This window comes from Podospora anserina, chromosome 1, assembly GCF_000226545.1.
Source record: "Podospora anserina S mat+ genomic DNA chromosome 1, supercontig 1".
Taxonomy (NCBI): domain Eukaryota; kingdom Fungi; phylum Ascomycota; class Sordariomycetes; order Sordariales; family Podosporaceae; genus Podospora; species Podospora anserina.
The window spans coordinates 799,707-811,027 of NW_001914859.1; the positions used below are offsets into that span (position 1 = coordinate 799,707).

The 11,321-nt window shown below is 54.1% G+C and overlaps 4 protein-coding genes across 4 annotated transcripts; 2 read left to right on the forward strand and 2 right to left on the reverse strand.

Moving 5' to 3' along the window:
- Positions 1 to 3,082: 3,082 nt before the first annotated feature.
- Positions 3,083 to 4,504, forward strand: PODANS_1_2260 (uncharacterized protein; the record flags this gene model as incomplete). Its single annotated transcript, XM_001912386.1, has 2 exons — positions 3,083 to 3,541; positions 3,593 to 4,504. Coding segments are annotated over 2 exons (1,371 nt in total), but the record flags the coding sequence as incomplete, so codon positions are not given.
- Positions 4,505 to 4,765: 261 nt separating this feature from the next.
- PODANS_1_2270 (uncharacterized protein) lies at positions 4,766 to 5,514 on the reverse strand (the record flags this gene model as incomplete). Its single annotated transcript, XM_001912387.1, has 2 exons — positions 4,766 to 5,404; positions 5,461 to 5,514. Coding segments are annotated over 2 exons (693 nt in total), but the record flags the coding sequence as incomplete, so codon positions are not given.
- Positions 5,515 to 6,573: 1,059 nt separating this feature from the next.
- On the reverse strand, positions 6,574 to 8,065 carry PODANS_1_2280 (uncharacterized protein; the record flags this gene model as incomplete). Its single annotated transcript, XM_001912388.1, has 2 exons — positions 6,574 to 6,630; positions 6,686 to 8,065. 2 exons carry the CDS (start codon positions 8,063 to 8,065, stop codon positions 6,574 to 6,576), a joined length of 1,437 nt encoding a protein of 478 aa, XP_001912423.1.
- Positions 8,066 to 8,902: 837 nt separating this feature from the next.
- On the forward strand, positions 8,903 to 9,886 carry PODANS_1_2290 (uncharacterized protein; the record flags this gene model as incomplete). Its single annotated transcript, XM_001912389.1, has 1 exon — positions 8,903 to 9,886. One exon carries the CDS (start codon positions 8,903 to 8,905, stop codon positions 9,884 to 9,886), a length of 984 nt encoding a protein of 327 aa, XP_001912424.1.
- Positions 9,887 to 11,321: the final 1,435 nt, after the last annotated feature.

The window sequence follows — 11,321 nt, forward strand, 5'->3', positions numbered from 1 at the left end:
GAGGTCAAGAGGACACGTGAGAGTGAGAGAGAGAGAGAGAGACATGTCGGTGAGAAGATGGTCGAGAATGGGGTCTTGGTGAGTTGAGCCCTTGGCACCGTTCGACTCCATCTCGCCTAGGATTTTCGCCGTTGTTCTGTCGTCTCCCGAGGCTCACCTCAACGGCGGACCGGGATGCCGGGGGATTAGGGCTCGTGGAATCGCTAGCAGAATACAACGGTTCGCTCGTCTCTTCCATGTGCCGCACATGGTAGTATCGACATCTTGGTTGCAACTAGGTACGCATGGTGCAAAACCTAAACCCTAGACCTAGAGACATGACGATAAGTAGCTGTCTTGGCTCTGACCATGGCCCACCATGCACCATCGACGAGTGAGGAGAGGAAGAATGAGGTCTCTGGCCAGTCACCGAGTCGTCAATTGTTTCAATTCAGACGTCTCCGGAGTGGCATGTCGTCCTGTCTGTCTTGCTCGGGCATCTTCGACCAAACGCGTGTGTGTGCCTATGCAAGTCTGATATTGGGCCAAAGCAAGGCGCGGGGGTTATCCTGTATCTTTTGATGAATAATAGAAAAAGATGTCCCTGGAGGAGTCAAGACAGGAGAAAAAGGATTGGATTGCTGTGGCTGTGGGTGAGATCCTGCCTTCGAGGTGTGCCAAAAGTGAAGTTGGTCGAAAACCTAAATCCCTGTTAGTCATCACCTGCGCAATCAATTTGGCGGGCTTCCAGAAGACTTCCATATCTTTTGCCTAACGAAGGTTTTTTACGGAGTAGCTTTCCAACCCCCGCTCTCTCCAGCACCCGTAACCCAAACCCCAACACAGCCTCTTCACCTCACAGACCTGACGGTGAAAATTTCAACTTTTGCTCAATTGAGGGCTGTATTGACTGTGGGTCAGCCCAATCAGGTGTTCGCACCAACAGACCTCTTCTGTATGTGCCAGCTCTTCGTCCAGCCCAACTGTATATGTACCAACTGCAATGTGTAACAGGTCGAACCCAGCCCTGCTAGGACTGCTGCAAGTCATACCCAGGCGCAGGGGTCAGATGCTGAGTGATAGGGTGGGGAATATTTCACCTGCCCCGCGCTTGGGCCCTGGATGACTTCAACCACGTCGTGGAAGTTGTTCCGATGGCTGACCTGCAGCAGAGAGTGTGACCAGTTCAGCCAAAAGATTGGAATAGGGCATCGATGGCCCTTGGCGCCCTCCCACAAGCGGTGATGTCAGCACGAAAAAGTTGTCGGCTTCTTTTTGTGGCTGCTGGGCATCCACATGCCCAGATGGCCGGTGAGGCTTCTGATATCTCGAGGTACATGTCGTCTTCTGCAGCCGGCCGGCTCCCAAGTATAGTTTCACGCAGAAAGACAGGGCACGCTCCTTGCATAAACGATCAGGCTCTCCCACACCCTTCCTCAGCTGTGATGCACGCCGGTGAAGGGTAAAGTGCCGGTCACCTGCACCCTCAGTGCTCCACGTGTTCAGGGGGTTGATGTTTTCTCGTTTGCCATCCCGAATTCAAGATGTCTATTCAAGACAACTCAGAGTGAGGCTGGATTCGGAGAAATAGAGAGAGTCAGAGCCACATCAACCAAAACATAACCATAGAAGGGGAATGCAGAGTGCCTTTTGACGATGCCACAGCACTTGGATGCTCGGGTAAGCACATGCTTCCAAGATCACGCCCATCAAAACCAGCTAGAATCCGGACGGAAACACATTTTGAGCTCTGGGCCGTTCCGAAGGGCCATATCTGTCGTACCGAAGAGTACTTAGCCACTCAACTATGCCGAGTCGAACATTTGCCCTCAGCGTCAGTCCAGGTGCACAACACAGTCCATATATGTCTATCATCACCGATCGTGTTTCAGCTAATCCCAGTCCTGATTCACAACTCTTGTACGGCGCTTTGGGATCAACCACGTGAAAATACACCCCACGGTCTGTACCGACCGGGCCGTGCCCTCGCCGGCGCCGTGACATTCCCAACCGGGGAGGAAAGTGCACAAACCGCCTAGCCCTGTGCTCGTATGGCGGCCGAGTGTTACACCGAGAGCTCCACCGACAGGTGCATCAGCACCGATAGTAGGACCCGACCGAGTGTTGTGTACGAGGAAGTACCACCTCAAGGGCCGATAAGGGGTGCCTAGTTTGTGTCAAGCAAGCCATGCCATCTCAGGTTCTCAAATTCAAATCAAAATGAATGGTAAGGCTGAGCGTTTCAAAACAAGACGGCGTGTCTGGGTGGCTTAAGTTGAACTTCTCGGTCCGATGGAGGATGAAAGGTCAAGCTGCCACTTGGCTGATCCGCCTAGTTCTTTTCACTCTAGTGCTTCACATGGTCTGGATATTTCAGAATCAGAATGTCTGTATGAAGTGTAGTGTGTTGGGTTGAAACAAGTAACGTGGAGCTTTGAAAGTAGGAAACCTACAGTCTGTAAAACCCCGCTTTAATATGAACCCCACATATCCCGCTAGTTCGATCTGTTTCAACGGATTAATTGATACCAGCTGAGATTAATAACCTGTCTGGTCTGGATATCACTGTCGAAGGATAGTATAATCAGCTGAGAAGCATATATAAAAGAGAATTCACGTGATGCCCAAAGCCATATAAGCGGTTGGACAGAACGTCAAAGAAAGCTCCCGCTTGCTGAGCCACATGGTGGTGGGGTTATCACCACCTCCGTCCCGCGTGCTGATAGGCGCGCCGAGGCAGGTGCGCTCGGCAGCCTGGCGATATCCCGATAGCGCTGGCGTGGACGCCACTGGTGGGTGGGCTGTCGCAAGTCGCGGCCGGGGAGGCAAGCACCTCCATCCCTCATGATCAACCTTGGCGCCTCAACACCTCCTAGCTCTTGCCAGCTCTACTCCGTACTTTTGTCCCTTTCCTCAACAACGACAGCGAGTGTCATTTACGACTTTGATCAACACCATCCATACAATTTAATTTCGGATCGCACTCGAAAGACTCACCTCCGCTCCGGATCCAACCCCGCTCCGAGCTACAATCCGTTATCAGGCGTCATCGCGACAAGCGCCCTTTACCCCGAACGAACGACCACATCCCATCACTTAGTGACACACATCCTCACCTTCGCCCATGGCCGACAACACCGAGGCGGGCAGCGACGCCCAGATCACCTTCAAGGTCAAGGCGTCCAACGACAAAATGCACACCATCACCATGTCCGAGTCGGCCACCGTGTTAGACCTCAAGACAAAGCTAGCCAGCCCCGACTTCGAAAACATCCCAGCCGCCAACCAGCGCCTTATCTACTCCGGGCGTATCCTCAAGGATGCGGATGCCCTGAGCGTCTACAAGATCAAGAATCTTAACACGATCCATTTAGTCAAGTCGGCACAAAGCAATGCCGCTGCCTCGTCCTCTGCGTCGACGTCGACACCAACACCACCAGCCGTTCCCCAGAATATGGCTGCCGGAACTCCAGCCAGCAACATTCTCGCCGGACTCACAGGCGCCAGATTTGCTGGCCATGCCCCTCTGCCGAATCGGGATCTCTTCGGGGCTGACGGTGGTGTAAGTTTCCCTCTAAATCTTTTGCCAGGCGTGGCTAACAGCGTGTAATAGATGGGTGCGCCTCCCAGCGAAGACCAAATGGCCGACATGCTATCCAACCCAGCCATCGCACAGAGCATGAACGAAGCCCTCAACAACCCAGCCTTTGTTGACCACATGATCCAGTCGAACCCAATGTTGGCCAATGTGCCCAATGCGCGCGAGTTGCTCCAGTCGCCGGCCTTCCGACAGATGATGACAAACCCCGAAGCAATCCGAATGGCGGCCAGGATGCGGAGACTAGCCGGAGGTCAAGGGCCTGCGGCTTTCCCAGCGCCCGGTGTCACCGACACAACACCGGCTGGTGCGGCAGGTAGTGAGGGTGCGAATGCCGCCCAGAATCCGTTTGGTGCTTTTCCTGGCCTCTTTAACAATCTCCCTGGCGCCGTTGGTGCTTCTGGAAACGATCCTTTTGCTGCCCTGTTTGGCGGTATGAGTCCCTGGGGTGCACCTCCTGCAGGGGCAACGCCCTCGACTCAGAGTGCTGGTCAGGCGAACCCGGCGTCACCAGCTGCTGGGGCCGCGGCGGGGGCCTCTCCAGACGGCCAAGCGCAGGGTGCTCAGGCGCCGCCGGTCAACCCCTTTGCTGCTCTGTTCGGCGCTCCGGCAGCGGGAGCGGGAGCGGGGGGTGCTGGTGCGGGTGCTGCCAACCCATTCGGCATGTCTGCCGAAGAGCTCGCTCAGATGAGACAAGCCCTCCAAGGGCTGGGAGGTTTGGGCGGATTGGGCGGATTGGGCGGGCTGGGTGCATTTGGCGCGCCACCAGCATCTGTTGATAACAGACCACCTGAGGAGAGATATGCTGAGCAACTGCGGCAGCTGAACGACATGGGATTTTTTGACTTTGACAGAAACGTGGCAGCCTTGCGCAGGAGTGGCGGCAGTGTTCAGGGTGCTATTGAGCATTTGCTCAGTGGGCCGTAATTGGGGTAGCCGGAACGAAACCAACCCGTACCATTATTTTATTGAGAAGATTATGTAGGCCGTCGTGCTTCTGATGTGATAGCATTCGGGTTTGAGAGCAGCACATCTTTAGCCAGAAAGCGAAGCAGTAATTCTGAGCTGGAGTGAAGCCTCGGGCAGTCATGAATGGAAGCGCGTTTCGAGGTAGTATCGGCAAAGATGACAAGTTTTTTAATGTAAAGACAATTGACATTACACTTTGGCCAAATCATTTGTTGTAAATCATGATGTAACTAAATATTCTGCTTTGTGATCCATCCCTAACGCCCTGCCTGCTTTTTCCTTTGTCTCCCCAAACAATCCCTCTACGCCATCTTGACCGCCTCCTCCTGCGGCGGCACCGCCTCCGTCCCCGCGGAGCTGTTGAGAAAACTGAGATAGCAGTTCCACCCTATGCTGATGACATTGACAAACAGGACCCTGTGCTGGAGCGGGACAAACTTGAAGTTGACAAGCTGGACGAACGGCCAGATAAGGTAGTTTGCCGACAGGGCGGGCCAGTACGAAGACGAGAGCTTTTCGGTCACGGACCCCCCTTCGAGGACGGCCATGGAGGAGAGGAAGATGCCGATGAAGGTCGGGGCGAAGAGGCCCTGGTCGGCGGCCACGCGGGCGAGGATGGTGCGGTTTGGGGAGGAGGGGAACCTGACGTGGGACTGGAGGAGGCGGAACCAGGTTGTTGCTGCTGGGCCGAAGACTAGACCGCCGTAGGAGGCCATTCGGGCTGTGCGGAGGAGGTCGTGGTTTGCGAGGCCGCGGTGCTCGATGAGTTGCTGGGCGGTGATGTCGCCTATGCCGAAGAGGAGGGAGGTGGTGAGGGATTGGGTTAGGAGGGGGCGGGAGGCGAGGCGGGCTTGATACCTTTTGAGTTGGGTTAGTTTTTGTTTTTTGGGAGGGTGGGTGGAAGGAGGACATACCAGGCGAGCATTTTGGCGGTTTGGAGGAGGGAAAGGTGGGGGGGGGGATGGGTGTTATCGGAGTGAGGGTAAGAGGTGAGGTTGAAGTTGAGGAAGATAAGTGAGCGAGGCACAGATTTGGTGATTGTAGATCTTTCTTGGCGGAGGGGTGAGATTTCGACCAGGAAATACAACAACAACAAAATGCAGATTGAAAAAAATCGTGTATCAGTAGTCAATAAGTAAAGGACAAATTGCTGTAAAATCCAGGTGATTTGTCGATATCAGATGAACCGTCCCTGTAGTATTCAGATGATGCTGGTGAAGATCCAAGCTGTCTGAACAGAACTGCCCCGCGGTTGGGTTGCGATATCAAGGACAAAACCAGTGCAACGTTGGTTGAACAGCAGAGCTATAGGCAGCTCTGAGAGAGATAGATTCAAGTATTTAAGAAACCCCAAGCCCCAATGATCAGCAAGGGCAGAAAAACTCCCAACGCCCTGCCAGGAATCTCCCATCCCCACGCATTCTCGGTCGAGATGATCACCGTTGGCTCACCAGTCAAAAAAGCACTACAAACCGCCCACGAGACCTGCTGAAAAATGGGCCACCACAGCCCAATCTAGTTACTCCGACAGCATCCCGCCAGGGGCATCCGCGTCTTTCGGCACATCCCCGGCGGCGGCGAGACCTAGGGTCTTGGGTGTGGGGGCTTACAAGATTTCTGGACCTCGTGGTATAGGACATCCAAACCCAGCCTTGCGGTAACAACACCATGTCCAGATGAATCTTTTTACCCGCCACTATGGACCAAGAAATCAATTCTCAAGCTGGGCTGTGTTAAGCCATGCTTGGTCCAGAATGGGCTCCATGAACTTGTGTTCATGCTCCCACCGGGATCATCGATGAGCAACGGCCGACACCATCATCCCAACTTTGTTGCCCATGCGCAAAATGGCGCCACAGATGTCCATTATCCTGGATGGGCTATTAAACAAGAACACGCTTGCTGTATGATCGGTTTCACATAGTGCTAATTTTTCCAAATAATAATCCTTCCCTTTCCAGTCTTCCAACGCCCGGTCAGCCATTAATATCCACGCTCAGTCGACCTCCAGAAATCCAAGAGCCGCTCTATTGCAGCATATCCTTGACCTCCTGGCCGCTGTACTTTTCAAGACCCTCACCACCCTGTGCTGTAGTCAGTCAATGCTTTTCTTGTAGGACTTTGGTGGCAACAACTTACATAGCTCAACAATGGGCTAACCTCAACACCACCCGCAACCTTGGCACCAGCAGCCTCAAGCCACCTTCTGCCTTGGGCAGTAATATCAGCCCTGCTAGTATCCGGGTCATCCTCGCCGGTGCCCGCGGCATTCTTGAGCGGGCTGAACTCGTCCTCGCGGCGCACCTCCAAGCAAGCAAACTTGCTAAGCTCGAGCATGGGGAACACATCAAAGACAAACTGCTCCAGCTTGATACCGTTTGGCTTGGTGGGCTTGACTTGCTCGCCCGACTCGATGTCCGCATAGGGAATCTTCTTGCGGGCAACGTGGTGTGGCAGGCTCTTGGCCCACTCGGGAATGCTCTCGAGGAAGCGGAACGAGTAGTAGTGGTTGACAATGTTGGCGGCACGGAACTTGAGCACACCGGGTTGCTCTGGGTCCTCCTCGGCGGCGATTTGGGGATCAATCTCGCTGTACTCAACCACGTCCGGCTTGCCATTCTTCTGTACAATCAACCCAACGCTTTCAGTGGCATTGCGCTTGCGCACGACCTTGGTGGCAATGTCGACGTTCTTACTCGCCGAAAAGCCAATGAAGACAGGGTCGGCCACCTTGACAAGGCAGTTATCCACGCAGTAAGCGTGAATGTGCTCAATGCCGCGCTTCTTCATGTCGTCCAGCACCTTAGATTCCACCAATGCATTGTAGATACCGCCGTTCCCATCAGGGGCAACGGCAACCTTGCTCTTACTTTCCAACAGAATCTTTCCATCGTTGGAGATGCAGGGGAGAACTCCCTGCTCGAAAATGAAGACGTTTTCGGGGCTGAGGCCAAAGTACCCCTTTTCCTTGAAGAACTGCTCGGTAGGACCCCGGGTTGGCCCGGAGGTCATGACGTACCACGGGACCGTGACCTTGCTGCCGGACTTCTTCTGGGCAAGCTCCTCAATCTTGCGAATACGCTCGGCTTGGATCTGGAACAGAGACTTGTGGGAGGGTAGGCCAATGTCGAAGCAGCCCTTGGGCGCAGAGCTGCCCAACCGTGTGCCTTGCCCACCGGCCATGAGAACCACGGCCACCTTGTTTGTGGCGATCAGATCGAGACCGGATCTGTACCATCTTTCGATATCGGCCGGGTCTGAGTCGAGAATGCTGGCCCGGGCAGCCTCGGGGAGGGGCTCCAGAGACGCTGGCTTCCCATCCTCTGCTAGGGGTGCAAGGGTCTTGGCGAAGATGGTGTTGATGTATGTAGGGTCGAAAAGGGACAATTGCTGGAAAAGCGAGGCCTTTTCGGTAGTCGAGAGCGAATCCCAAAAGGTAAAGACCTGATCCTGGGCAGCGAGCTCGTACTTTGCCTTGAGCTGCGAGACCTGCTCCGGTGTTGGTTCTTGGGCCGACATTGCTGTGGTCAAAGGTCTGTGCAGTCGAGCTTAGTTAACGGTGGAGAAGTAAGAATAGAGTTGGTAAGCGGCTGCAGTAGTTTAAAAGTGTCCAAAGTAAGAAAGAAGCCTCTGAGGGAAGGGGGTGCTTTTTATTCCAAGAGGGCGAAGCAAGAAAACAAGTCCGAAAGGGGCTTCGACCTCCTGGCAACCCGCCAGCAACGACAGGACCCCGCCGCGCTCTTCCTCAGCTGTTGGGTAGCTCCTGCCCCGCTGTCAGCTCCGAGACAGTGTGACGCCACAGCACCCCGCCGCGAACAATCGACACACCGCCCCAAATCCAGGGGCTTGTGGTGGCAGGGCGATATGTGATTGGCTGATTATTTCGCGGCATGCTTCCCGTTCTCGTCCTTGCTGGGCGACAGCTTCCCCCGGCTTCTTTTTTGGTCCGGATCCGCAGTCAAACACTCAACACGATGTTGAACACGAGAATGGCTTCAGACGACTCTGTGACAAGTGCCACGGCAGCGAAAACTGAGAAGAGAACGGCATGTCATGTTTGTGTCTGCAGTGTGTTGTGAGGGCATGTAGATCATCTGGCAGATGAGTAGTCAAGGCCCTGGTTGAATAGGTGGCGTTGCTGCCTCGGGGTGGTGGCCATTCAGAGCTCTCCTTTACCTAACCTCCATGCTCATCAAACCATCTACAGGATACTCTGATAATCTCATCCAAACTCACTCAACTCAATCAATCTCCGAAATTTCACGCCAAGAGACCGATTGTGCCTTCCTCCCTCAAACTCAGTGACTGATATCCCGCCTCCGAAGCGCACCTTTTAATCCATACTCACCATAGAAAATGTCCGAAACATCATCACCCCAAGAAGAAGCAACCGACAACCTCCCCACCCCGACCTTCGCCGGCCGTCTCAAACTCTCGGAATTCATCTTCACCCCTGAGCAAAAGAAATCCATGCCTCTCCAACAACCCCTCCGTAAAAGCCCCCGGCTTCTCACATCAACCTCCTCCTCATCAACACCACTCCTCCAACCCTCCCCATCCATACCATCCCCCCTCAAACGCTCCCCCTCGGAACCACCATCATCAATATCCTCCCCTTCAAAACGCAAACGCCCCAAACCCCTCCCCACCCCACCCGGCCCGCTCCCCCTCCTCCCAGACGCCATCGCTCCCAACCTCATCCTCCTCTTCGTCGGACTGAATCCCGGCCTGCTAACCTCCTCCACCGGCCACGCCTACGCCCACCCGACAAATCTCTTCTGGCGCCTCCTCCACTCATCCGGCATCACCCCCCGCCTCTGCGCGCCACAAGAAGACCGGCTCCTCCCCTCCCTCTTCTCCCTCGGGCTCACCAACATTGTCCCCCGACCGACACGGAACGGGGCAGAGCTTTCAAAGAAGGAGATGGATGCTGGCGTTGCGGTCCTGGAAGAGAAAATCAGGAAGTTTAAGCCGGAGGTGGTGTGTATTGTTGGGAAGAGCATTTGGGAGAGCGTGTGGAGGGTGAGGCATGGGAGGGGGATCAAGAAGGAGGAGTTTAGGTATGGGTGGCAGGAGCGGGGGGAGGATATGGGAAAGGTGGAGGGGGGGGGGGAGTGGAATGGGGCGAGGGTGTTTGTTGCTTGTAGTACTAGTGGGTTGGCGGCTACGTTGAAGCCGAGGGAGAAGGAGGAGATTTTTGGGGAGTTGGGGGAGTGGGTTGTTAAGAGGAGGAGGGAGAGGGAGGAGGAGAAGGGGGTTGGGAGTGGAACGGATGGTGGTGAAGATGGTGGTGAGGGTATAGGGCAGGTTGATGATGCAGAGGTCAAGCAGGAATCATAAAAAGGACAGTCGACGACGATACAGGCGACGAGACGGAATGGTTGGAAGGGGCATCAGGGCTCTGGGCTCTGGGCAATGATAATGGAAAGGTTTAATCATTTCGCGACTTTTTAGCAGGCATCATTGCACCCGAATTAATTTCAAGCTTTCAACAATATCGAGAGTTCGGCTTTTTGGTATAAAAAAAGGGTCAAAAAAGTTCGCGCCCGCCTCCGGTCTCGAACCCGCAAGTTGAGTCATCCACAGCGCTGCCTAATCTCTATCCGGTTCCTCATGGGTCAGGGTAATCTGGACGTCTCCTCATACCGCTGGGCCACTTCGCCTCCCCCACCAGGCACGTCCTGGTCTGCGATTGCTCTCTCAAAGTCGGAACTTATATCCCATGGAGGGAAGGAGCGACAGGGAAGGAGCGACAGGGAAGGAGCGACAGGGAAGGAGCGACAGGGAAGGAGCGACCAGGTGATGTTGTTGTTGCTCGTCCCATCCAGGACAGGTTGCTCCTTCCTCGTGACGCAGAAATAACGAATTCTAGCAGTGGTTTGCTTGTTGAAGCCATCATCCTCCTGGTGGTCTCGACTGTGGCTGTCTTGTTTTGTTATGATAGAGCCGAACTTTGATGCCCTCTTCGCCCTGCGACCCAGAGGTTTTATCAACAACGTGGAGAGTTGGTTGATTTATGGCTAGGTACTTTCCTGTAAAACATGATGTTAATGGCTCTCTAGGTGCGTTGTGTCTGGGGGAATACTCACCTACTTGAGAGAGAGCCTAGTCATGCACCTTAGAGATATCTTGCACCACCGACCGCTCTGGTTAAAATATCACAAGGCTTATTAAATCCCATATCCTCCACGCAATTAGAGGTCTGGTTGGTTTTGTCGAAAGTAACCAGGATACACATGTCGAACTTATGAACGTCAAGGTAGCGAGGCGTACGGAGATCTTGATTCTGAGTATATATGAGGCTATCTCACGATCAACTATCTAGCATCCGTACCTACCTCGGCAGCGTCCACATATCCCAAGTGCAGTTGGCTCCGCAGATCTCGCCTTGCCCCTTTTGGCTGTACCGATCTCTCTCCTTCCCCCTTATCTGACCTTGCGATATTCCTCTCTCCCGGAAACCCTTCTAATCAAGCGCGCTTCGACGACTACTGAACCCGCAAGAACGACGCTACACCCCCAGCAATGTGTTATCCAAACTCCAAAATCTCAACCACCCCTCTAGCTCCAGTCGCCTCGAAACTTATAACCCTTTTAGGAACACCCAATAACATTGCCCCCCTCCAGGCTCCTCCTCCACAACTACACTTTGTCTGGCACAGATGGTAACATAATCCAAGAAAAGAAAAACCCAGGGCTTACTAGGCTCGGCTGCCCGGCCTGATCTAGTTTGGTTTGGCTGATGAGCTGTCCAAATTATCTGATCTCGTTTCAA